This window comes from Hemiscyllium ocellatum, chromosome 5 (genome assembly GCF_020745735.1).
Source record: "Hemiscyllium ocellatum isolate sHemOce1 chromosome 5, sHemOce1.pat.X.cur, whole genome shotgun sequence".
NCBI lineage: Eukaryota > Metazoa > Chordata > Chondrichthyes > Orectolobiformes > Hemiscylliidae > Hemiscyllium > Hemiscyllium ocellatum.
Window position 1 is genome coordinate 74372562 of NC_083405.1, and position 23031 is coordinate 74395592.

Consider the following 23031-nt stretch of genomic DNA (forward strand, 5'->3'; position numbering starts at 1 on the left):
TTATCTGTGGTACTAAGATAGCAAGCAAAGTTCAGAATTTCAGTTTAATGTGTTTGTGCTATTCAGCTTTGGCCAAGTAACATTTCTCAGTGCCCAGCAATATGATTTTCTAAGTATTTAATTATGTCTGTAAGGCTAACCTGAGTAAATTTAAACTCCATTCTTCACCAGCTGTTTCTCCTGCCTTCACCCAGAGTTAATCAACACATTAGCTACTTTGTAGGAATTCCATTCCAGAGATAAACTAATCTGTAGGAAAACAAATTGTTCTGCGCTATAGTTGTGTTGAAAGGTTTTTTGATACTTAAACTTTCTAGTACTGCTATCACAGGTAAAGTAACTTGCATCTATATCTGCATTGCCTTGTTTTTTTATTGTTTTTTTTTGCTTTCTTGATGTCATTTTTTTCTTTAACAATTTTACTTTTTTTGTTTCTGTCACGAAGGTATTGATTACTTGCTAGGGGCAGTTCCATAGGTGGTGTTTATCTTCTGATACATAAGTTATTTATTAGCCTTGTCTAGGTATTTGTGTGTGGATTAAGTCCAAACTAGTTTTCTTTCAGCCTTTTGTTTGGCACACAAAGGGGATTTTTTTCAAAGAATCCCTACAGTGTGGAATCAGAGTTAAAAATCACACAACACCAGGTTATAGCACCTCTCCTTCATCAGGTGGATGAAGGAGCGGCACTCCAAAAGCTAGTGCTGCCAATTAAACCTGTTGGATTATAACCTGGTGTTGTGTGATTTTTAACTTTGCACACCCTGGTCCAACACCAGCATCTTCAAATCATGACTACGTGTGGAAACAGGTAATTCAGCCCAACAAGTCCACACTGACTCTCCAAAGAGCATCCCACCCGTGCTCACCCTGTTACCCTATCCCTGTAACCCTGTATTTCCTATGGGTAATCCATCTAACCTACACTGCTCTGAACGCTATGGTCAATTTAGCATGGCCAATCCACCCTACGTGCACATCTTTGTTCTGTGGGAGGAAACTGAAGCATGAGAGGAAACTCTCAAACACGGAGAGAATGTGCAAGCTCCACCCAGGCAGTCGACTGAGGTTTTAATTGAACCTGGGTGCCTGGTGCTAAGAGGAAGCAGTGCTAAGCACTGAACCACTGTGGTGCCCTAACACGATTTGCTACCATGTGTTTGAAAGATTGCAGAATTTCAGTTAATTTATACCAGATTGCAACTGAATGATTGATTGTGCAGTATACCAGCACTCATGTATCTGTTCTCAACTATGCGTTCAAAGTCCGTTCTTTAGACATTGCTCCTGTGTTTACATCTCAGAGGTATGCATTTCAATAGATATAATAATCTTAAATCAGGCTTGAGAATATGGTGGAGATTACTGCAGTTTTTATATGTTTAGGAATGAGATATGATGTTTGCAGTTATTAAGCTTTCAGGATCCTGTAACATATTTCATTTCAGTAGAACCTATTTAAAATACCCATCACCTGCAAAAGAGAAAGAAATGTCAAATTTCAAGCAGTTATTCTCTTGAAAATGCTATGATTAGTGAAAGTTTTTTTAAAATGTTTTCAGAAAGCTAACATTTAAAAGAACCTGTGCAAATTGTGGGACTCAGAAGAAAATCTAAGTGTTGGAGTCCAAGGCAGGTTGCTTAGCCCAGTGTTCAGTGTTGCTTATAACTTGGGAATTAAACCACAATCACAACAGGAGGCCACACCTAGGTGAGAAAAGGGGTAATGGATGTTCGAGGAAATATTGCAGGTCGATTGCATTGCTGACACCACATGGTATGAACTGGCTGGGAGCTCATCTTTTGCGGTATAGCCCCCTCCACCTGAACCCTTCTTTTGTGTAATAATGAGCAAAATGTTACATGGGATAATGTAACAAAATGTTTGTGAGTTACAGCTGGTGAGAAAAGATCTGAGAGATAATGCTCATGGTTTGTGGAGGGAAAGTGAGCAAAGGAAGAGGCATTTATTAGAATGAATTCAAAGAACTGCAGATGCTTGAAATCTGAAACACCGATATAAAGTACCGGAGAAGTTCAGCAGATCGTGCAATATCTACAGAGAGTGAAGCAGAGTTAACATTTCACGTCCTGTGACCCTGCATCAGGACTGATCTCTTAGAACTATCCCAGCCTGCAAAATGAAATGAATTTCAAGAAAAGCAGGACAAGTAGTGTGGGTGTATGAATGATGCAGTCAGTGTGTTCAGGGCATGCACAGCACAGCAGCATTAAGAAGGGAGTAAAGAACGTATGAGGAGAATTGTGTGCAAAGCTGTAGATCGGAGGCAGAGGTAAAACTTATACTTTTGGTTTTCTGAGCATGTCTGAGATGAAGATGAATTGCCTCTCAAGACTCCTGAACATGCTTGAGTATTCACTTAGTTCAGGGCTGATCTGCATCTTAACACTATCCACTGCTATGGTTCCATAAACCTTAATAGTCTTGCCTTGACAACAATTATCAGTCTCAGTTTTGAAATCTTCAGTTGATCAGGTGTCAGCAATCTTTTCATGGCAGAGTATTCCAGCTTTCTGCTGCCTTCACTATGCAGTGCTTTATGACTTCACCCAGGAATGGCCATCGTTTCAACTCAAGGTAATTCCCTCTTGTTCCAGACATGCAACTGGAAAATATAAAAACACACTATCTGGATTATCAACTCCTTTAATCATTTTAACACCTCAAAGTGGTCATCCTTTAATCTTGTATGTTCCAGAGAGTACAAACCAAATAATTTGTCCTCATTTGATTAGGTTTATTGTAGTCATATGTACCTAAAGTACAGTGAGAAGCTTTGTTTTTCAAGCAGTACAGGCAGGTCGTAGCAAACAAAGACATGCAGATTATAGGGTTCTTCGAGTGAGGCACACAAAGTTACGGCTGCACAGGAAGTGCACAAAGCAAGATCAACGTTGTTTAAAGTTAGAGAGGTCCATTCAACAGCCTAACAACAGCAGGGAAGAAGCTGTTCTGGGTGTGTGCGTGTGCTCAAGCTTCTGTCTGAGATTAGAAGAGAGCATGACCTGGATGGGAGGGGTCTCTGATGAAGATGATGATGGCAGCCTTTCCGTTGTAATGAGAAATGTAAATGGAGTCCATGGATTGGAGGTTGGGCTTACATGATGATCTGGGTTGTGCACACAACTTTCTATATTTTCTTATGGTCCTGGGCAGAGCAGTTGCCAAAACAAGCTGTTAGAATGCTTTCTGTGGTGCATCTGTAAAGTTGGTGAGGGTTCTTGTGGGCATGCTGAATTTCCTTAGCCTCCTGAGGAAGAAGAGGCATTTGATGTGCTGTCTTGACTGTCACTTCTATGCCAACCCCCACACACTAGGCCTTGTCATCACATGGGCTGCTACCACACAACTCATTGTCAGCTCCTAATGATCCCTATTAGCAGCCATTCATTCTTCCAGATTGGCTGACTGACTGTTATCCACTCCTTTGTCTGTCCAAAAGGATTTTCTCTCTTTTTGGACTCTTATCTCCACCTTTTGTTTACTCCTCCCCTTCCCCTACCCCATCTTCTGCATAAATGCCAACTTTTTCCCAGCTGCCATCAGTTCTGAGGGAGGGTCACTGGACACAAAATGTTAACTCTGATTTCTATTCACAGACCTGCTGAGTTTTTCTAGTAATTTCTATTTTTGTGCCCCTAATTTACCCCTTTAGGCACAGTCCAATTCTGGTGAATTTTCACTGCACCTACTCCAAAAGCAGAAAACCTTCTGTGCAGTGTAAAGAGTTTTGCACATAATTCCCAATATAGCCCAGTCATAGCTTTTATCACCTTGCTTCTCAGGCCCTTTCAGATAAAGACCAACATTCTGTAAGCCTTTTTAAAATGATTTATTCATCTAACACCAGCTTTTAATGACTTCTGCATATTAATGACTAAATCTACCTCCTTAACCACTGTTCAAACATTCTCATCATTTCAATGATACTCTATTTTTCTTAGGTCCAAAGTGGGTGACTCCTCAATTCTTATAGTGTTTCAGGTTAACTTATTGACTTAATCTCTGAATGACCCATGTATTTTCTGGTCATTTAAAAAAAATTATCCTATAAATGCATTTTAAAAATATGAGCATCATGGGCAAGGCCAAGATTTGTTGTTTATTAAAGGCAATGTCTTGAACGAATGCAGCCATGTGGTAGATGTATGACAACATTGTTAAGGAGAGAGTTCCAGATATTTGACCCAACAACAATCAAGGAACAGCAAGTTCCAAGTCAGAGATACTATATGGCTTAAAGGAGTACTTGCAGTGCTTGTGGACCCATATGCTTGATGCTTCATCACTTTAGGTGGACAAGGTCTTTGGTTTCAAAGGTGTTTTTGAAGAATTTGATGTGCTGTGTCTTGTAGGTGGTACATACCATTTCTATAGTGTCAAGGTTAATGCTTAAGGTGATAGTTGGGATGTCGATCAAGTGGGCTACTTTGTCCTCACTTGTGTTGAGTTTCTTGAGCACTGTTGGAGCTGCACTCATCAGGTAAGTAGAGAGCATTCCACCACACGATTGACTTGTGGCTTGTTAATAGTGGACAGACTTTGGGAAATCAGGTGAATTCCTAGCTTTTGATCTGCTCTTGTAGACACACTCTAAGATTTGTTGAGTTCAGTTTCTGGTTCTTTGTGACCCAGGGTATTATAGTAGTGGATTCAGTAATGGTAATGTCAAAAACATTGGGGGAGAGGTTTAGAATTTTTCTTGTTGGTGATAGTCATTGGCTGTTATTGGATGGCACTTGTGTGGTATGAATGTCACTTGGCACTTATTAGCCCAAGCAATAATGTTGTCCAGGTCTTGCTGCATGCATGCACAGACGACTTAGTTATTTAAGGACTCGCAAATGCTACTGAAATCATCAGTAAATGTTGTCACTTATAGATACTTTCTGAACAACCCATTCAGAAAGATATTATTAACACACCTCTGGAGCAGATGAGACTTGAATGCAGGTCTCCTGGCTCAGCAGTAGACACTCTCACTGTTCCACAAGAGCTCAGTGCCATCACTTATAAGCTTATGATGGAGGGCAGATCATTGAAACCGCTGAATATGGTTGGACCTAAGACAATTGAATTACTATTGTATGGGCTGTTGTCGCACAGTGGTAGTGTCCTTACCTCTGAGCCAAGAAGCCTAGGTTCAAGTCCCAGTTGCACTGGGGGAGCATAATAATGGCTCTGAACAGGTTGATTTAAAGTATTTTAATCTTGTGTTGCTGATAAACTTGTGTATATCGGGCTTTCTATTCCTTTATCTGTGTAATATGTAAATAAGGTGAAAAGCTATCATCCCCGTACAGAAATTTGGAGATTTCATCCATCATACTTTACCAATTTGAGTACATATCCTTATTGCCTCCTAACTATGAGCCAATTGCTTACCATAAGCTGTCTCCAATTCTATCTGTGCTCATTTTTGTTATTTTTGCCAGATCAAATGCTTTGGAAGTTCATATAAAGATGGAGGACAGGAAAAATTTCTGGCTGTTAACAGCTGCTGCTTTTTTGAGGTATTTTAGATGTTGGAGGTGGTTTCCTCGAATTACAGGAGCAGCAATTACTGTTTTATATGCTGTTGCAGTGTTTTGGAACTTTGGAGGAAGAAAAAGTCAACATAACAGCACTTTTAAAAGGGAGAGGAACAGACTAAGGAAGCACATGGTGAGGTCAGTGCAGGAGACATGAGAGAGAGAAAGAAATCCACAGTGCTAACTGACAGAGCAGTAAACCTGCACAGCTACTACCTTTGCTGTTTAAATTCATGTATTTTTGGACATTGGAGTATGTCTGGGAAAATTAACAAACAGTGAAATTCACAACTAATCTTGGAGGAATCTCTCTGGGAGAAGTCACAGCACAGAAACAGATAGGTGGATATTTTAGGCGTGGCCTTACAGTAAGTCTGCAGTAGTGAATAGAATGTTGTTTTTCTTGAGTATATGTTTTATTAAGATATGTCCCTTGATTAAGCTTAAAATATAAGCCATAAGTATTAATTTAAACTGGTGCAGTGATTTGTAATGGAATAGGACAGTGCTATTTTCGGAGTCTATAGATTGAAAGAAGCAAAAATGGCGTTTAGTAGTGATATGCTTTTCTTGTCAGATGTGGGAGTTTAGGGAGAGTTTACGGGTTACTGAGGATTATATTTGCAATAAATGCTGTTGGTTGTGAATCTTATCCGATTGAATGGATCGGTTGGACAGACAGTTAGAGGCAAGGAAGAATTTACAAGAGAAGGGGATTTGATGGATGGCAGTTACAGGAAAGAGGAAAAGTCACGGATACAGTCACACAGATAAGTTAACTCCAGGAAAGGTAAGAGAGGTAGGCAGGTAGTGCAGGAGCTTTCTGTGGCAATCCCCATTTTAAACCAAGTATGTTGTTTTGGAAAATATAGGGGGTGATAGATTCTCAGGGGAATGTAGCACGAACAGCCAAGTTTCAAGTATCGAGACAGACTCTAATGCAATGACGGGTATGTCGCAGCCAGCAGCGAAAGATCAGAATAGTGTGTTGCTTCCCTGGTGCCAGGATCAAGGATATCTCGGAGAGAGTGTAGCGGGGGGAGAGGGACCACCAGGAGATCAGTGTCCGCATTGGAACCAACGACATGGATTAGATTAGGTTAGATTCCCTACAGTGTGGAAACAGGCCCTTTGGCCCAAAACATCCACACTGACCCTCCGAAGAGTAACCCACCCAGACCCATTTCCCTCTGACGACTGTACCAAACACTGTGGGCAATTTAGCACGGCCAGTTCACGTGGTCTGCACATCTTTGGACTGTGGGAGGAAACCGGAGCACCCGGAGGAAACCCATGCAGACACGGGAAGAATGTGCAAACTCCACACAGACTGTTGCCTGAAGCTGGAATCAAACCTGGTGCCCTGGTACTGTGAGGCAGCAGTGCTAACCACTGAGCCACCGGGCAGGAAGGGAAAGGGTTGAGATTCTGAAGGGAGATTACAGTGAGTTAGGCAGCAATTTAAAACAGGAGATCCTCGAGAGTAGTGATATCTGGATTACTCCCGGTCCTACAGGCTAGTGAGGGCAGGAATAGGAGGATAGAGCAGATGAATGAATGGCTGAGGAGCTAGTGTATGGGAGAAGGATGCACATTTTTGGATCATTGGAAGCTCTTTTGGGGTAGAAATGACCTGTATAAGAAGTGTCAGTGGGGAGCACTTTGGGGTCAGCAACCATTCTATTAGTTTTAAAGTAGTGATGGAAAAAGTTAGACTAGATCTAAAAGTTGAAGTTCTAAATTGGAGGAAGGCTAATTTTGACGGTATTAGGAAAGAACTTTCAAAAGCTGATTGGGGTCAGATGTTCGCAGGCGAAGGTTCGGCTGGAAAATGGGAAGCCTTCAGAAATGAGATAACGAGATTCCAGAGAAAGTATATTCCTGTTAGGTTGAAAAGAAAGGCTGGTATTCGGAATGCTGGATGACTAAAGAAATTGAGGATTTGGTTAAGAAAAAGAAGGAAGCAAATGTCAGGTATAGACAGGATAGATTGAGTGAATCCTCAGAAGAGTACAAAGGCAATAGGAGTATACTTAAGAGGGAAATCAGGAGGGCGCATTGGGGACATGAGGTAGCTTTGACAAATTGAATTAAGGAGAATCCAAAGGGTTTTTATAAATACATTAAGGACAAAAGGGTAACTAGGGAGAGAATAGGGCCATTCAAAGATCAGCAGTGTAGCCTTTGTGTGGAGCTGCAGCACTTGGGCGGGGGGGGGGGGGGGGGGGATATTAACGAGTATTTTGCATCAGTATTTACTGTGGAAAAAGGCATGAAAAATATAAAATGTAGGGAAATAGATGGTGACATCTTGAAAAATGTCCACATTACAGAGGAGGAAGTGCTGGTTGTCTTGAAACGGGTAAAGGTGGATAAATCCCCAGGACCTGATCAGGTGTACCCTAGAACTCTTTGGGAAGCTAGGTAAGTGATTGCTGGGCCTCTTGCTGAAATATTTGTATCATCGATAGTCACAGATGATGTGCCGGAAGACCTGGAGGTTGTCCAACATGGTGCCACTATTTAAGAAGGGTGGTAAGGACAAGTCAGGGAACTATCGACCACTAAGCCTGACCTCGGTGGTGGGCAAGTTGTTGGAGGGAATCCTGAGGGACAGGATGTACATGTATTTGGAAAGACAAGAACTAATTCGGGATAGTCAGCATGGCTTTGTGCGTGGGAATTCATGTCTCCAAAAGCTTGATTGAGTTGTATGAAGAAGTAACAAAGAGGATTGATGAGGGCACAGCAGTAGATGTGATCTCTGTGGACTTCAGTAAGGCATTTGATAAAGCTCCCTATGGGAGACTGGTTAGCAAGGTTAGATCTCATGGAAAACAGGGAGAGCTAGCCATTTGGATAGAGAACTGGCTCAAAGGTAGAAGACAGAGGGTAGTGTGGAGGGTTGTTTTTCAGACTGGAGGCCTGTGACCAGTGGAGTGCCACAAGGTGCTGGATCCACCACTATTTAACATTTATATAAATGATTTGGATGTGAGCATAAGAGGTACAGTTAGTAAGTTTGCAGATGACACCAAAATTGGAAGTGTAGTAGACAGTGAAGAGGATTACTTCAGATTACAACAGGATCTGGACTAGGTGGGCCAATGGACTGAGAAGTGGTAGATGGAGTTTAATTTAGATAAATGTGAGGAGCTGCATTTTGGGAAATCAAATCTTAGCAGGACATATACAATTAATGGTAAGGTCCTGGGGAGTGTTGCTAAACAAAGAGACCTTGGAGTGCAGGTTCATAGCTCCTTAAAAGTGGAGTCACAGGTAGACAGGATAGTGAAGAAGCTGTTTGGTATGCTTTCCTTTATTGGTCAGAGTATTGAGTACAGGAGTTGGGAGGTCATGTTGCAGCTGTACGGGACATTGGTTAGGCCACTGTTGGTACATTGTTTACAGTTCTGGTCTGCTTCTTCTCAGAAAGATGTTGTGAGAGTTGAAAGAGTTTAGAAAAGATTTGTAAGGATGTTGCCAGAGTTGGAGGATTTGAGCTATCGGGAGAGGTTGAATAGGCTACGGCTGTTTTCCCTGGAGTGTCGGAGGCTGAGGGTGACCTTATAGAGGTTTACAAAATTATGAGGGGCATGGATAGAGTAAGCAGCCAAAGTCTTTTCCCTGGAGTGCGGGAGTCCAGAACTAGAGGATATAGGTTAGGGTGAGAGGGGAAAGATATAAAAGAGACCTAAGGGGTAACTTTTTCATGCACAGGGTGGTACGTGTATGGAATGAGCTGCCAGAGGAAGTGGTGGAGGCTGGTACAATTGCATTATTTAAAAGGCATCTGGATGGGTATATGAATAGGAAGGGTTTGGAGGGATTTGGGCCAGGTGCTGTCAGGTGGGAATAAATTGAGTTGGAATATCTGGTCGGCATGGACGAGTAGGACCGAAGGGCTGTACATCTCTATGATTCTGTGCCTCTATGTAATAAATTAATTTCAGGCGCTCCCTTATCCATCAGTTTAGTTATTACCTCAAAATAATTCAAACAGTTTCAGTAAACATGATTTGCCCTTTTACAAATCCACATTGACTCTCTATGATGAGATCACAGTTGACAAAGCACTCAACCACTCTTTTGCAATTAAACAATCCGAGTAACTTCCCTGCAACAGATGTTAGAATAATAAGCTTGCACCTTTCCTCCTATCCTCCTTAAATATTGAAATGATATTAGCAACTTTTCAATTGAACGGGATAAGTTTTCAACCAAGAGAACTTTAGAAGCTGTTGACTAGCTCATCTCAACGTTCTTCCCCAAATCCTTCTAATACCCTGTGATGGAAACTTTCAGATCCCGGATGTTTATTTGTTTGTGGCCTCTATATTTCGTTCATTTTAATTTTTATGGTTATATTAAAACTTATCTTCCTCCCTGTGATTTAGTTTTATTTTTCCCCATATCTCTGGTATTTTAGCTTGTTTCTCTCTTGTGAAAACCAAATTAGAATAGGTACTGAGTAAGTGAACAAAGTATGTCCAACATCCACCTGAAAGGCATACAAATGTGTTTTTCACATATCTCGAGATGATTAACTTGTGATAATGTAATGCTTGCAGTATTTGCCAAAATTGTCTGATTATGATTTTTGCCACATGTGTCACCAAGTGGATGAGAGGTGACCCATCCTTAGTATTGTTAATACCTTTTGAACAGCCATTGATGATTTTGCACGTTTATAATTTCTGACTGAACATTGCTGATCATGTCTAATTTGCTGACATTGCAGAGAATTTCTATTTCCAGAAATGGCAAATAGAGTTGCTTATGTTCACTTTTTTATTTCCTCTTTTTGCCTGTTTTGAAGCTGTTGTTCGTGCATGTGCCGATGGTGGAGCAAACCGACTGTATGAACAAACTGAAGGAAGGCAAGACAGGTACAGACACAAAATAATTACTCTCCTGTTATCTCTTTTTAATCTTCTTCCTTGAAACAGTGTTAAGTGGCAAGTTGTCCAGTATTTCTGAAGGCAAGAAACATTTCTGTTTTAAAGTAAGTCTGCCTTGATTATAAGAACATGAGAAATAGGAGTAGGATTATTATATTTAAAGAAGCCATTATCGGTTTAAAGTACTTAGGATGGACAATGGGCCTTCTACTCAAAGCTTTCCACGCACATCAGAAACTCAATGATGACTCTTACTTTAACAGAGGTGAAGACAGCAAAAACCTGATGAATATTCGTGTCCCTACAGCTTGGAAACAAATTGAGCATTCAAGCTAGAAGAGATTTAAACATTGTTTCTGTAATTCTGTTCCCTGATTATCAGCTCAACTTTTTTCCTTCATGCAGAATTATTTTCTCTTCAGCTGTGAATGTGTTGGGGATGTGCCAACAATTAGTAGGATTGAAAGTGGTGTCAGAATGCTGTGAGAGTCTGGAAGATTTTCTTTCCTTTGTAGGAAACTAAGCACAAAATAAAGGGTCAAAGGTAATATCAAATAAAAAGGTATGGGTGCCAATAATTTTTAATGAGGGGAATTCTTAATTAACAGCATTTAGAATTAGGTAAAATGGCAGTCAGGTCAATTCTAAAGCAAAAACAGTAATTGGTGACGGAATTTAGCAGGTCTGGCAGCATCTGTGGATCCAAAGTAAATTTATCTTCAACAGAAGTGTTAACTCTGTTTTCTTCTCACAGATACTGTCAGATCTGATGAGTTTCACCAGCAATTTCTGTTCTTGTTTCAGACCACTACCATCCACATTTCTTTGTTTTGTTATAATCTTGCCAGATCTCTCCTCTGAGTGAGAACATGCTGCAAGTACACAGTGGATCATTCAGCATCTGTAAAATGATTTTTTTTTAAGCTATTCTACATATGCTAGGTCCTGACTGATCAGTGTGTTTCCAGCGTCTTCTATTTTTGTTTCAGATTTATTTGCTATGCTTACCATTACATTGAGTCAAAAATTGTAAAGAAACATTTAATTTTAAAATATATATTGTCTTCCCTTATTGCTGTAGAGCAGCTAAAATTCTTAGGAATAGAAACTAAAGTTGCAAAGAACACTAGAGTAATGAGTATTTCCTAAACCTACAGGTTGTTCTGCTATAACGCGCATTTTGTTGACGTGAATTTGCTATAATGCGATTGATGAATTGGGGATGCAGTTTCTCCAGCATGAACTTTTAACTGTGCTTTGGTTGGAACATGATTACATTACCAACACTTTAAGTGCTGTTTCTGAAGTGCAATTTTTCTATGATGTGGGGTTGGACAAGAATGCAGCTATCGCATTGCAAAAGAACTACTTGTATTGGCTAATCTCTGGAAGTGTAAGAAACCTACCAATTCAAGCTGATAAAGTTATTCCAACAAACCACGTTTGCTCCATTCTTTTGACATTAGCCTGTTCTGCAGAGTTCTTTCTTTTATAAGGATATTATCAATCAGCACTTAATTGTCATATTTGCATATAACCATATTTGATAACAGAGATCACCACTAATTTGTTGCAGGTTTGTGGGATATATTTACATTTGCTTTATCTTCTAAATAACTTTGCACACTGCAATGTGAAATTTGACCTTACTTCGATATTGATTTTACAATTTGTAAAATTCACTTGCATGTAACTACTGTAATCTTCCTTGTTGCCAATCCACTTTATGACATGCAGAAAGATTGTATTTTTGCATTGTGGTGCTTACCTATTTTGACTCCTTGAGGATTGTTAAGTTGGAAGCTTGCTTATCCAATGCCCATTACTCAAAAAGCAAAAATGACTTCCACTTAAATAATGGGAAGACCAAAGTCACTGCTAATCTCTGCCAAAAGTTCCATTCCATTGTTGCATGCTTGCTGACAATTGTCTGAAGTTGAGCTAGACAATTTGCAATCTGGATGCAACATTTCACTTGACATGAGTTTCTGATCATATATTTCCACCTCTTCAATATTGTAGCCCTACCTTAGCTCACCGGCAGCTGAAACATTCAACAATGCCTTTGTAATTTCAACTCCTGATTATTCCAAATAACTCCTGCCAAACCTTCCACATTGCACCCTACCTAAACTTGAAGTCATCTAAAACTCAGTTGCTCATGTCTTAACTCCTATCTAGTCTCTAACTCCTATGCCTACTGACATACAGTGACTGTGGTTCAAGCAACACATATCTTTTAAAATTCTCATCCTTGTTTACAAATCTCCCTTTGGTATTGCCCTTGACTATCATTGTTTTTCCTCCAGGCATCATTCTTTGAGATTTCTGCAGTTCTCGTATTCTGCCACCTAGATTATAGCTGATTTTTATCACTCCACCTTGAGTGACTCATTCTTCAGTTGACTGGGCCTGCAGCTCTGGAATTCCTTCCATGGATCACTTGCTTCTCAAATGTCTTTCCTCCTTCAAGGCCATCTTTAAAACCTACTTCTTTAACAAAGCATTTGGCTATGTACCCTGATAGCGTGATAGAACCAGTGTAATATGTTGCTTTATAGTGATCCTTGAAGTGCCTTGACACAGTTTATTGCGTTAAAAATTCTATAGAAATACAAGTCATGGTTACTTCTTTCATAGAATAAAACGTATGATTTTGCATTTTGAACAAGAACCTGGTGTGAATAATAGAGTGGTAATGGTCTAAATACATTTTTGGCATACTTCTGAAATAAACTCGACACTTAGCTGATGGAAAGACAAGTCAGCCACATATAAGTCCAACTGAAGGATAAAATATTTGAGATGACCCAACAGCTTTTGGGTGAAAACATATTTTATGTTGGTGTGATGGTGTTTTTTAAAATAGATTTCTCTGAGAGTTGAATTCTAGTAAAGCTGTTGCTTCCAGTAATTGATCATGTTTCCACATTATCTGGACTATGTTAATCCTGAGGGAGGAGGGAGAAGAGAGGGGATGACCCTATCTGGGTGGATGTATTTCAGCCAACTTTTTGAGTTTGGAACTATTTTGCTGCACAGCAAGAAATGTCTCATTCGCGCAGAATTCAGTTATTATTTCCTGTTATCTGAACGAGTTTAAAGTTATTTGTAGTTGGATGGGGAGAGAGGAGAAACAGTGTACAGCAGGATGGGGAGTGACGAGGAACGGTGTACAGGAGGATGGGGAGTGAGAAGGAGCGGTATAAAGCAGGGAGGGGAGTGAGGAGGAGCAGTGTACAGCAGGATGGAGAGTGATGAGGAGCGGTGTACAGCAGTGAGGAGGAGTGGTGTACAGCAGGATGGGGAGAGATGTGGAGCGGTGTACGGCAGAATGGGGACTGAGGCGGAGCCGTGTACAGCAGGGAGGGGAGTGACGAGGAGCAGTGTACAGCAGGATGGGGAGTGACGAGGAGTGGTTTACGGCAGAATGGGGATTGAGGTGGAGTGGTGTACAGCAGGATGGGGAGTGAGGAGGAATGGTGTACGGCAGGATCGGGAGTGACGAGGAGCGGTGTACGGCTATATGGGGAGTGAAGAGGAGAGGTGTACAGCGGAATGGGGAATGAGGAGGAGCGATGTACAACAGTGAGGGGAGTGAGAAGGAGCGGTGTACGGCAGAATGGGGAGTAACGAGGAGCGGTGTATGGCAGGATGGGAAGTGAGGAGGATGGGTGTACAGCAGGATGGGGAGTGAGGAGGAGCGGGGTACAGCAGGGAGGGGAGTGATGAGCGGTGTAGGGATGAATGAGGAGTAACGAGGAGCGGTGTACAGCAGGATGGGGAGTGAGGAGGAGCGGTGTACTGCAAGATGGGGAGTGATGAGGAGCGGTGTACGGTAGGTTGGTGAGTGAGGAGCAGTGTGCAGCAGGACGGGGAGTGAGGAGAGCGGTGTACAGCCAGATGTGGAGTGAGGAGGAGCTGTGTACACCAGGATGGGGAGTGAGAAGCGGTGTACGGCCGGATGGGGAGTGAGGAGGAACGGTGTACAGCGGTACGGGGACTGAGGAAGGTTGTACCGCAGGGAGGGGGTTGAGGAGGAGCAGTGTACAGCAGGATGGGGAGTGAGGAGGGGTGTACAGCAGGATAGGGTGTGAGGTGGAGCAGTGTACAGCAGGATGGGGAGTGAGGAAGAACGGTGTACGGCAAGGAGGGGATGAGGTGGAGCGGTGTACAGCAGGATGGGGAGTGAGGTGGAGCAGTGTACAGCAGGATGGGGAGTGAGGTGGAGCAGTGTACAGCAGGATGGGGTGTGAGGTGGAGCGGTGTACAGCAGGATGGGGAGCGAGGAAGAACGGGTACGGCAGGGAGGGGAGTGAGGTGGAGCAGTGTACAGCAGGTTGGTGAGCGAGGAGCAGTGTGCAGCAGGATGGGGAGTGAGGAGGAATGGGGTACAGCCAGATATGGAGCGAGGAGGAGCAGTGTACACCAGGATGTGGAGTGAGAAGTGATGTACGGCAGGATGGGGAGTGAGGAGGAGTGGTGTACATCAGGGACGGGAGTGAGGAGGAGAGGTGTACAGCAGGGAGGGGAGTGAGGAGGAGCAGTGTACAGCATGATGTGGAATGAGGAGGAGCAGTGTACAGCAGGATGGGGAGTGAGGAGGAGCAGTGTACAGCAGGATGGGGAGTGAGGTGGAGCAGTGTACAGCAGGATGGGGAGTGAGGAGGAGCAGTGTACAGCAAGATGGGGAGTGAGGAGGAGCAGTATACGACAGGATGGGGAGTGAGGAGGAGCAGTGTACAGTAGGATGGGGAGTGACAAGGCGCAGTGTATGTCAGGATGGGGAGTGAGGAGAAGCGGTGCACAGCAGGATGGGGAGTGAGGAGGAGCAGTGTACAGCAGTATGGGGACTGAGGAACAGTATACAGTAGGATGGGGAGTGAGGAGGAGCAGTGTACAGCAGGATGGGGAGTGAGGAGGAGCAGTGTACAGCAGGGAGGGGAGTGACGAGGAGCAGTGTACAGCAGGGAGGGGAGTGACGAGGAGCAGTATACAGCAGGGAGGGGAGTGAGGTGGAGCAGTGTACAGCAGGGAGGGGAGTGACAAGGCGCAATATATGTCAGGATGGGGAGTGAGGAGGAGCGGTGTACGACAGGATGGGGAGTGAGGAGGAGCGGTGCACAGCAGGATGTGGAATGAGGAGGAGCAGTGTACAGCAGTATGGGGACTGAGGAACGGTGTACGGCGGGATGGGGAGTGACGTGGAGCAGTGTACAGCAGAATGGGAGTGACAAGGCGCAATATATGTCAGGATGGGGAGTGAGGAGGAGCGGTGTACGACAGGATGGGGAGTGAGGAGGAGCGGTGTACAGCAGGGACCGGAGTGAGGAGGAGCAGTGTACAGCAGGTTGGGGAGTGACAAGGCACGGTGCATGTCAAGATGGGGAGTGAGGTGGAGCGGTGTATGGCAAGTTGTGGAGTCAGGAGGAGCGGTGTACGGCAGGGAGGGGAGTGAGGAGGAGCGGAGTATGGCAGGGAGGTGAGTGACGAGGAGCGGTGCACAGCAGGATGATGAGTGATGCGCGGAGTATGGTAGGGAGGTGAGTGACGAGGAGCGGTGTACGGCAGGGAGGGGAGTGATGAGGAGCTGTGTGCAGCAGGATGGGGAGTGAGGAGGAGTGGTGTACAGCAGGATGAGGAGTGACAAGGCGCTGTGTATGTCAGGATTAGGAGTGAGGAGGAGCGGTATACAGCAGAATGGGGAGTGAGGAGGAGTCGTGTACAGCAGGCTGTGGAGTGAGGAGGAGTCGTGTAGAGCAGGATGGGGAGTGAGGAGGAGCGGTGTAAGGCAGGGTGAGGAGGAGCGGTGTACAGCAGTTTGGGGAGTGACAAACTGCGGTGCATGTCAGGATGGGGAGTAACGAGGAGCGGTGTACAGCAGGATGGGGAGTGAGGAGAAGCGGAGTATGGCAGGGAGGTGAGTGACGAGGAGCGGTGCACAGCAGGATGATGAGTGACGAGCGGAGTACGGTAGGGAGGTGAGTGACGAGCGGTGTACGGCAGGGAGGGGAGTGATGAGGAGCTGTGTGCAGCAGGATGGGGAGTGAGGAGGAGTGGTGTACAGCAGGATAGGGAGTGACAAGGCGCAGTGTACGGCAGGATGGGGAGTGAGGAGGAGCGGTGTACAGCAGGATGGGGAGTGAGGAGAAGCAGTGTACAGCAGGGAGGGGAGTGACGAGGAGCGGTGTACAGCAGGACGAGGAGTGAGGAAAGCAGTGTACAGCCAGATGTGGAGTGAGGAGGAGCTGTGTACACCAGGATGGGGAGTGAGAAACGGTGTATGGCAGGATTGGGAGTGAGGAGGAACGGTGTACAACAGTACGGGGACTGAGGAAGGTTGTACAGCAGGGAGGGGGTTGAGGAGCAGTGTACAGCAGGATGGGGAGTGAGGAGAGGTGTACAGCAGGGTGGAGAGTGAGGAGGAGTGATGTACAGCAGGATGGGGTGTGAGGTGGAGCAGTGTACAGCAGGATGGGGTGTGAGGTGGAGCAGTGTACAGCAGGATGGGGAGTGAAGTGGAGCAGTGTACAGCAGGATGGGGAGTGAGAAACGGTGTATGGCAGGATGGGGAGTGAGGAGGAACGGTGTACAACAGTACGGGGACAGGAAGGTTGTACAGCAGGGAGGGGGTTGAGGAGCAGTGTACAGGAGGGTGGAGAGTGAGGAGGAGTGATGTACAGCAGGATGGGGAGTGAGGTGGAGCAGTGTACAGCAGGATGGGGTGTGAGGTGGAGCAGTGTACAGCAGGATGGGGAGTGAGGAGGGGTGTACAGCAAGGAGGGGAGTGAGGTGGAGCAGTGTACAGCAGGATGGGGAGTGAGGTGGAGCAGTGTACAGCAGGATGGGGTGTGAGGTGGAGCAGTGTACAGCAGGATGGGGAGTGAGGTGGAACAGTGTACAGCAGGATGGGGAGTGAGGAGGGGTGTACAGTAAGGAGGGGAGTGAGGTGGAGCAGTGTACAGCAGGATGGGGAGTGAGGTGGAGCAGTGTACAGCAGGATGGGGTGTGATGTGGAGCAGTGTACAGCAGGATGGGGAGTGAGGAGGGGTGTACAGCAAGGAGGGGAGTGAGGTGGAGCAGTGTACAGCAGGATGGTGAGTGAGGTGGAGCAGTGTACAGCAGGATGGGGTGTGAGGTGGAGCAGTGTACAGCAGGATGGGGAGTGAAGTGGAGCAGTGTGCAGCAGGATGGGGAGTGAGATGGAACAGTGTACAGCAGGATGGGGAATGAGGAGGGGTGTACAGCAGGATGGGGAGTGAGGAGGGGTGTACAGCAGAATGGGGAGTGAGGTGGAGCAGTGTACAGCAGGATGGGGTGTGAGGTGGAGCAGTGTACAGCAGGATCGGGAGTGAGGAGGGGATGTACAGCAGGGAGGGGAGTAAGGTGGAGCAGTGTACAGCAGGTTGGTGAGCGAGGAGCAGTGTGCAGCAGGATGGGGAGTGAGGAGGAATGGGGTACAGCCAGATATGGAGCGAGGAGGAGCAGTGTACACCAGGATGGGGAGTGAGAAGTGGTGTACGGCAGGATGGGGAGTGAGGAGGAGTGGTGTACATCAGGGACGGGAGTGAGGAGGAGAGGTGTACAGCAGGGAGGGGAGTGTGGAGGAGCAGTGTACAGCAGATTGTGGAATGAGGAGGAGCAGTGTACAGCAGTATGGGGACTGAGGAATGGTGTACAGCAGGATGGGGAGTGAGGAGGAGCGGGGTAGAGCAGGATGGTCTGTGAGGAGCGATGTACAGCCAGCTGGGAAGTGATGAGCGGAGTACAGCAGGGAGGGGAGTGACGACGAGTAGTGTACAGCCGGATGTGGAATGAGGAGGAGTAGTGTATGTCAGGATGGGAAGTGAGGAGGAGCGGTGTACAGTAGAATGGGGAGTGAGGAGGAGTCATGTACTGCAGGTTGTGGAGTCAGGAGGAGCAGTGTACAGCAGGGACCGGAGTGAGGAGGAGCAGTGTACAGCAGGTTGGGGAGTGACAAGGTGCGGTGCATGTCAGGATGGGGAGTAACGAGGAGCGGTGTGCAGCAGGATGGGGAGTGAGGAGAAACGGAGTATGGCAGGGAGGTGAGTGCCGAGGACCGGTGCACAGCAGGATGGGGAGTGACGAGCGGAGTACGGTAGGGAGGTGAGTGACGAGGAGCGGTGTGCGGCAGGATGGGGAGTGAGGAGGAGCGGTGTACAGCAGGATGGGGAGTGACGAGGAGCGGTGTACGGTAGGGAGGTGAGTGACGAGGAGCGGTGTACGGCAGGGAGGGGAGTGACGAGGAGCGGTGTGCAGCAGGATGTGGAGTGAGGAGGAGCAGTGTACAGCAGGGAGGGGAGTGATGAAGCGTGGTGTACAGCAGGGAGGGGAGTGAGGAGGAGCAGTGTACAGCAGGGAGGGGAGTGACGAAGAGTGGTGTACAGCAGGGAGCGGAGTGAGGAGGAGCGGTGTACGGCAGGGAGGGAAGTGACGAAGAGTGGTGTGCAGCCGGTTGGTGAGTGATGAGGAGCGGTGTACAGCATGCCACAGGTTTAATCTAAATAAACTTTGGGGATACAGACTGTGAATTACTTGCTCCAGGGTTCCTTGCTTCTGACCTGCCTTTGTATCCATCGTATTTAAATGGTGATTCCAGTTTAGTTTCTCGATGAGAGTAAACCCCAGGACATTGATTGTGGACATTTCAGATAATGGTAGCAATATTGAATATCAAGGTGTGATGTTTAAATTCTGTCTTGTTCAAGATGATCACTGCCTGACATTTGTGAGGCACTAATGTTACTTGCCACTTTTCAACCCACCCTAGATATTATTGAAGTCTTGCTGCATTCAGACATGTGACTATTTCTGTAAATAGCGAGTGCCAATATGATGCTGAATTTTGAGCAATATTCAGCAAGCATCTACACATCTGACCTTGCAAGGGAGGGAAGGTGAGTGATGAAGCCCTTGATGATGGTTGGGGTCTGTTTCTGTGCTGTAATAGTCTCTGAAGCTATAAAGAGTTTCGAGAGGTATTGGCCAAACACAGGCAGGTGGGAATAGTTTAGTTTGGGAACATGGTTGGTGTAGACTAGTTGGACTGAAGGGTTTGTTTGCTTGCTGTATGACTCAATGAGTCCATGGTTGAGTTGGGACCAATCCTGTGAGGAGTACCTGTAGAGATGTTCTTGCACTGACTTGACTGATCTTTAACCACCACAGCCATCTTCCTTTGTGCCAGGTATGACTTGAATCACTTAACCCAATTTCCAATGACTGCTTAAGATATGGAGGTATGTTACCTCTTAACTGGTCTTGGCCCATTCTGCTGTTGGTCATGGTATTCTCCTGCAAATCCTACCAGGAAGATTCCTCGTTTCCCCGTGGAGACAAGCATATTACCTATTCTGTTCGGGGTCCTGTCGGCCATGATATGAAACACACGAATAACGCCTGAACACAGCCTTGCGGACTATGTCAGTGAAGACAGAGGGAGTTTCTCTCAAAGCTGCAACTCCACCTTTTTCAGGATAAGTTGCTGCCTGACCCTCTGTACCGTCTCCTTGCCGGTGAACTGCACATCACCCTTGGAATCCGAACACATCAGCGCTTGGAGTGGTTAATGGGCCACCTCGTAATACCAGCGACCTGACATAAAACAAAAACTTACAATAAGAAAAACAATTTAACTGCAGTTGACTTTAATCTTCTTTTAGGCTGGAAGAGGCATATTGGCCAGCATGCGCTGGAAGAGGAGTTTGTAGCATGTTTTCATGACAATTTGTTCGAGCAATATGTTATGGAGCCGACCAGAGATAAAGGTGTTGTGCGATTTTTAACTTTATCAGGTAGTCGCGAAGGAGCAGCGCTCCAAAAGCTAGTGTTTCCAATTAAGCCTGTTGGACTATAACGTGGTGTTGTGTGATTTTTAACTTTGTACACCCCAATCCAACACCGGCATCTCCAAATCATGACCAGAGATCAAGTTATCTTCGACCTAGTATTGTGCAATAAGGAAGTATTAATTATAATTTATAGTAAATTATCCTTTGGAAATAATGATCAGAATATGATTGGAATTTTGTTTTGAGTGACATGTTCACTTCAGAAAGAGGGATCTTATACTTAAAGCCAATTGCATGGGTATGTGGGAGGAACGGTCTTAGGCTGATTAATTAACTTGACTAAAAGGTGTGGCATTAAATGAATGAATAAAACTTTAAATAAATAATTCAAAATGTTTAAAAATACATCTCATCAAGAAACAAAAACATAGCAGGAATGACCCATTTGGCTTTAACAAGTTAACAAATAGTATTGTATTTTTAGAAGAGGCTTGCAATGTTTTTAAGAACAATGCCAAGTTCATGGATTCACTGTGTTTTAGCAATCAACAAACAACCACCAAAACAATGGATTAATAGTAGAAAAGAAGACCATTTGTATACTTTCATGTGCTAGAAGATTGGCCTTGTCAACAATCTTGTAAATAGAGGCATAACCATTTGCTCACCTTGCAAGCTTGACATGAGAATAGAGCACTGTAAAGCTGTCATGTGGGATAGTGACTAACCTGATCAGATCATTGCCACTAAGTATCATGCAAATCCATTAATCTGTCTTTGTCCCCTTGTCATGTATTACTGTCCTGCTTAGAGTTCACAGTACTACCCAAGTTCTCTGTCACTCTCAAACTTTGACTTTGTGCCCTGCACACCAAGTCTGCGTCAGTAATATACATTCAATACTGCCAGTTTCACATTCAAATATGGTCATTCTAACCTCAATCGTCCTCAAAAGGTCCAAATAATTGGTTAAGCAAACTGTTTCACGCTGCTGCTGTGCAGTAGCTTGGCAAATGAAAATTTCCACTGGCACGATGCTGACTTCAGTGCAAGGATATTAGATTCCCTACAGTGTGGAAACAGGCCCTTCGGCCCAACAAACCCACACCGACCCTCCAAAGAGTAACCCACCCAGACCCATTTCCCTCTGACTAACGCACCTAACCTATGGGCAATTTAACATGGCCAATTCACCTGACCTGCACATCTTTGGACTGTGGGAGGAAACCGGAGCAAACAGAGGAAACCCACGCAGACACTGGGAGAATGTGCAGACTCCACACAGACAGTTGCCTGAGGCTGGAATCGAACCTGGGACCTTGGTGCTGTGAGGCAGCAGTGCTGACCACTAAGCTACTGTGCCACCCCAATATGTTCTGTCCACCACAAAATTGAGCAACATTGTGTGAATTTCAGTGTTGGTGTAATGCTGAGTACAAAGGCTATGTTGCCCAATATTTGGTCGATTTGAATTAAATAGCTCATTCCTTCGATTGTTTGTAATAGAGTACAGACATTATTCAACCAGGTTGTACTTGCAAAATGCAGATAAATTGCAATGTGTTTCTGAAATTAGGCACACTTGCTGAACAATCCTGAATTTGTTAATATCTACATGAACAACCAACTTAAGATATTTAGTTTACCCTATAATATGGCTCATTGATGCTTACAGGAAGCAACATTGATTTACACATTCTCTGCAGTCTTCAATAAGATGTTCAACAAGGTTCCCCATGGGTGAATTGTTAGGTTAGATCTCATGGAATACAGGGAGAACTAGCCATTTGGATACAGAACTGGCTCGAAGGTAGAAGACAGAGGGTAGGGTGGTGGATGATTGCTTTTCAGACTGGAGGTCTGTGACCAGTGGTGTGCCACAAAGGTTGGTGCTGGGTCCACTGCTTTTTGTCATTTATATAAACGATTTGGATATGAACATAGGAGGTATAGTTAGTACGTTTGTAGGTGACACCGAAGTTGTAGGTGTAGTGGACAACGAAGAAGGTTAGCTTAGTGTACAACGGGATCTTGGTCAGATGGGCCAACGGACTGAGGAGTGGCAGATGGAGTTTAATTTTGGTAAATGTGAGGTGCTGCATTTTGGAAAAGCAAATCAGAGCAGGACTTATACACTTAATGGTAAGGTCCTGGGGAGTGTTGCTGAGCAAAGTGACATTGAAGTGCAGAAGGTATTTTGTATGCTTTGCTTTATTGGTCAAAGCATTGAGTAAAGGAGCTAGGAGGTCATGTTGTGGCTGTACAGGAGATTGGTTAGACCACTGTTGGAAGATTGCGTGCAATTCTGGTCTCCTTCCTATTGGAAGGATGTTGTGAAACTTGAAAAGATTCAGAAAAGATTTACAAGGATGTTGTTAGAGTTGCAGGGTTTGAGCTATAGGGAGAGGCTGGATAGGCTGTGGCTGTTTTCCCTAAAGCATTGGAGGCTGAGGAGTGACCTTATAGAGGTTTACAAAATCATGAGGTACATGGTTAGGATAAATAGACAAACTCTTTTCCTTGGGTTGGGGGCATCCAGAACTAGAGGGCATAGGTTTAGGGTGAGAGGGGAAAGATATAAAAGTGGTGGAGGTCGGTACAATTACAGCATTTAAAAGGCATTTGGATGGGTATATTAATAGGAAGGGTTTGGAGAGATATGGGCCGGATGCTGGCAAATGGCACCAGATTAAATTGGGATATCTGGTCGGCATGGACGAGTTGGACTGGAAGGGTGTGTTTCTGTGCTGTACATCTCTATGACT

General features: G+C 44.9%; 1 protein-coding gene across 3 annotated transcripts in view; it reads left to right on the forward strand.

Moving 5' to 3' along the window:
* The window catches only part of tpk1 (thiamin pyrophosphokinase 1), a 374891-nt gene that overhangs the window by 138364 nt on the left and 213496 nt on the right, over positions 1–23031 (forward strand). For all 3 annotated transcript variants that reach the window (XM_060824853.1, XM_060824854.1, XM_060824855.1), the window contains one exon: positions 10373–10442. In XM_060824853.1, the coding sequence (XP_060680836.1) occupies positions 10373–10442 (70 nt within the window). The remainder of the gene's footprint in view (positions 1–10372; positions 10443–23031) is intronic.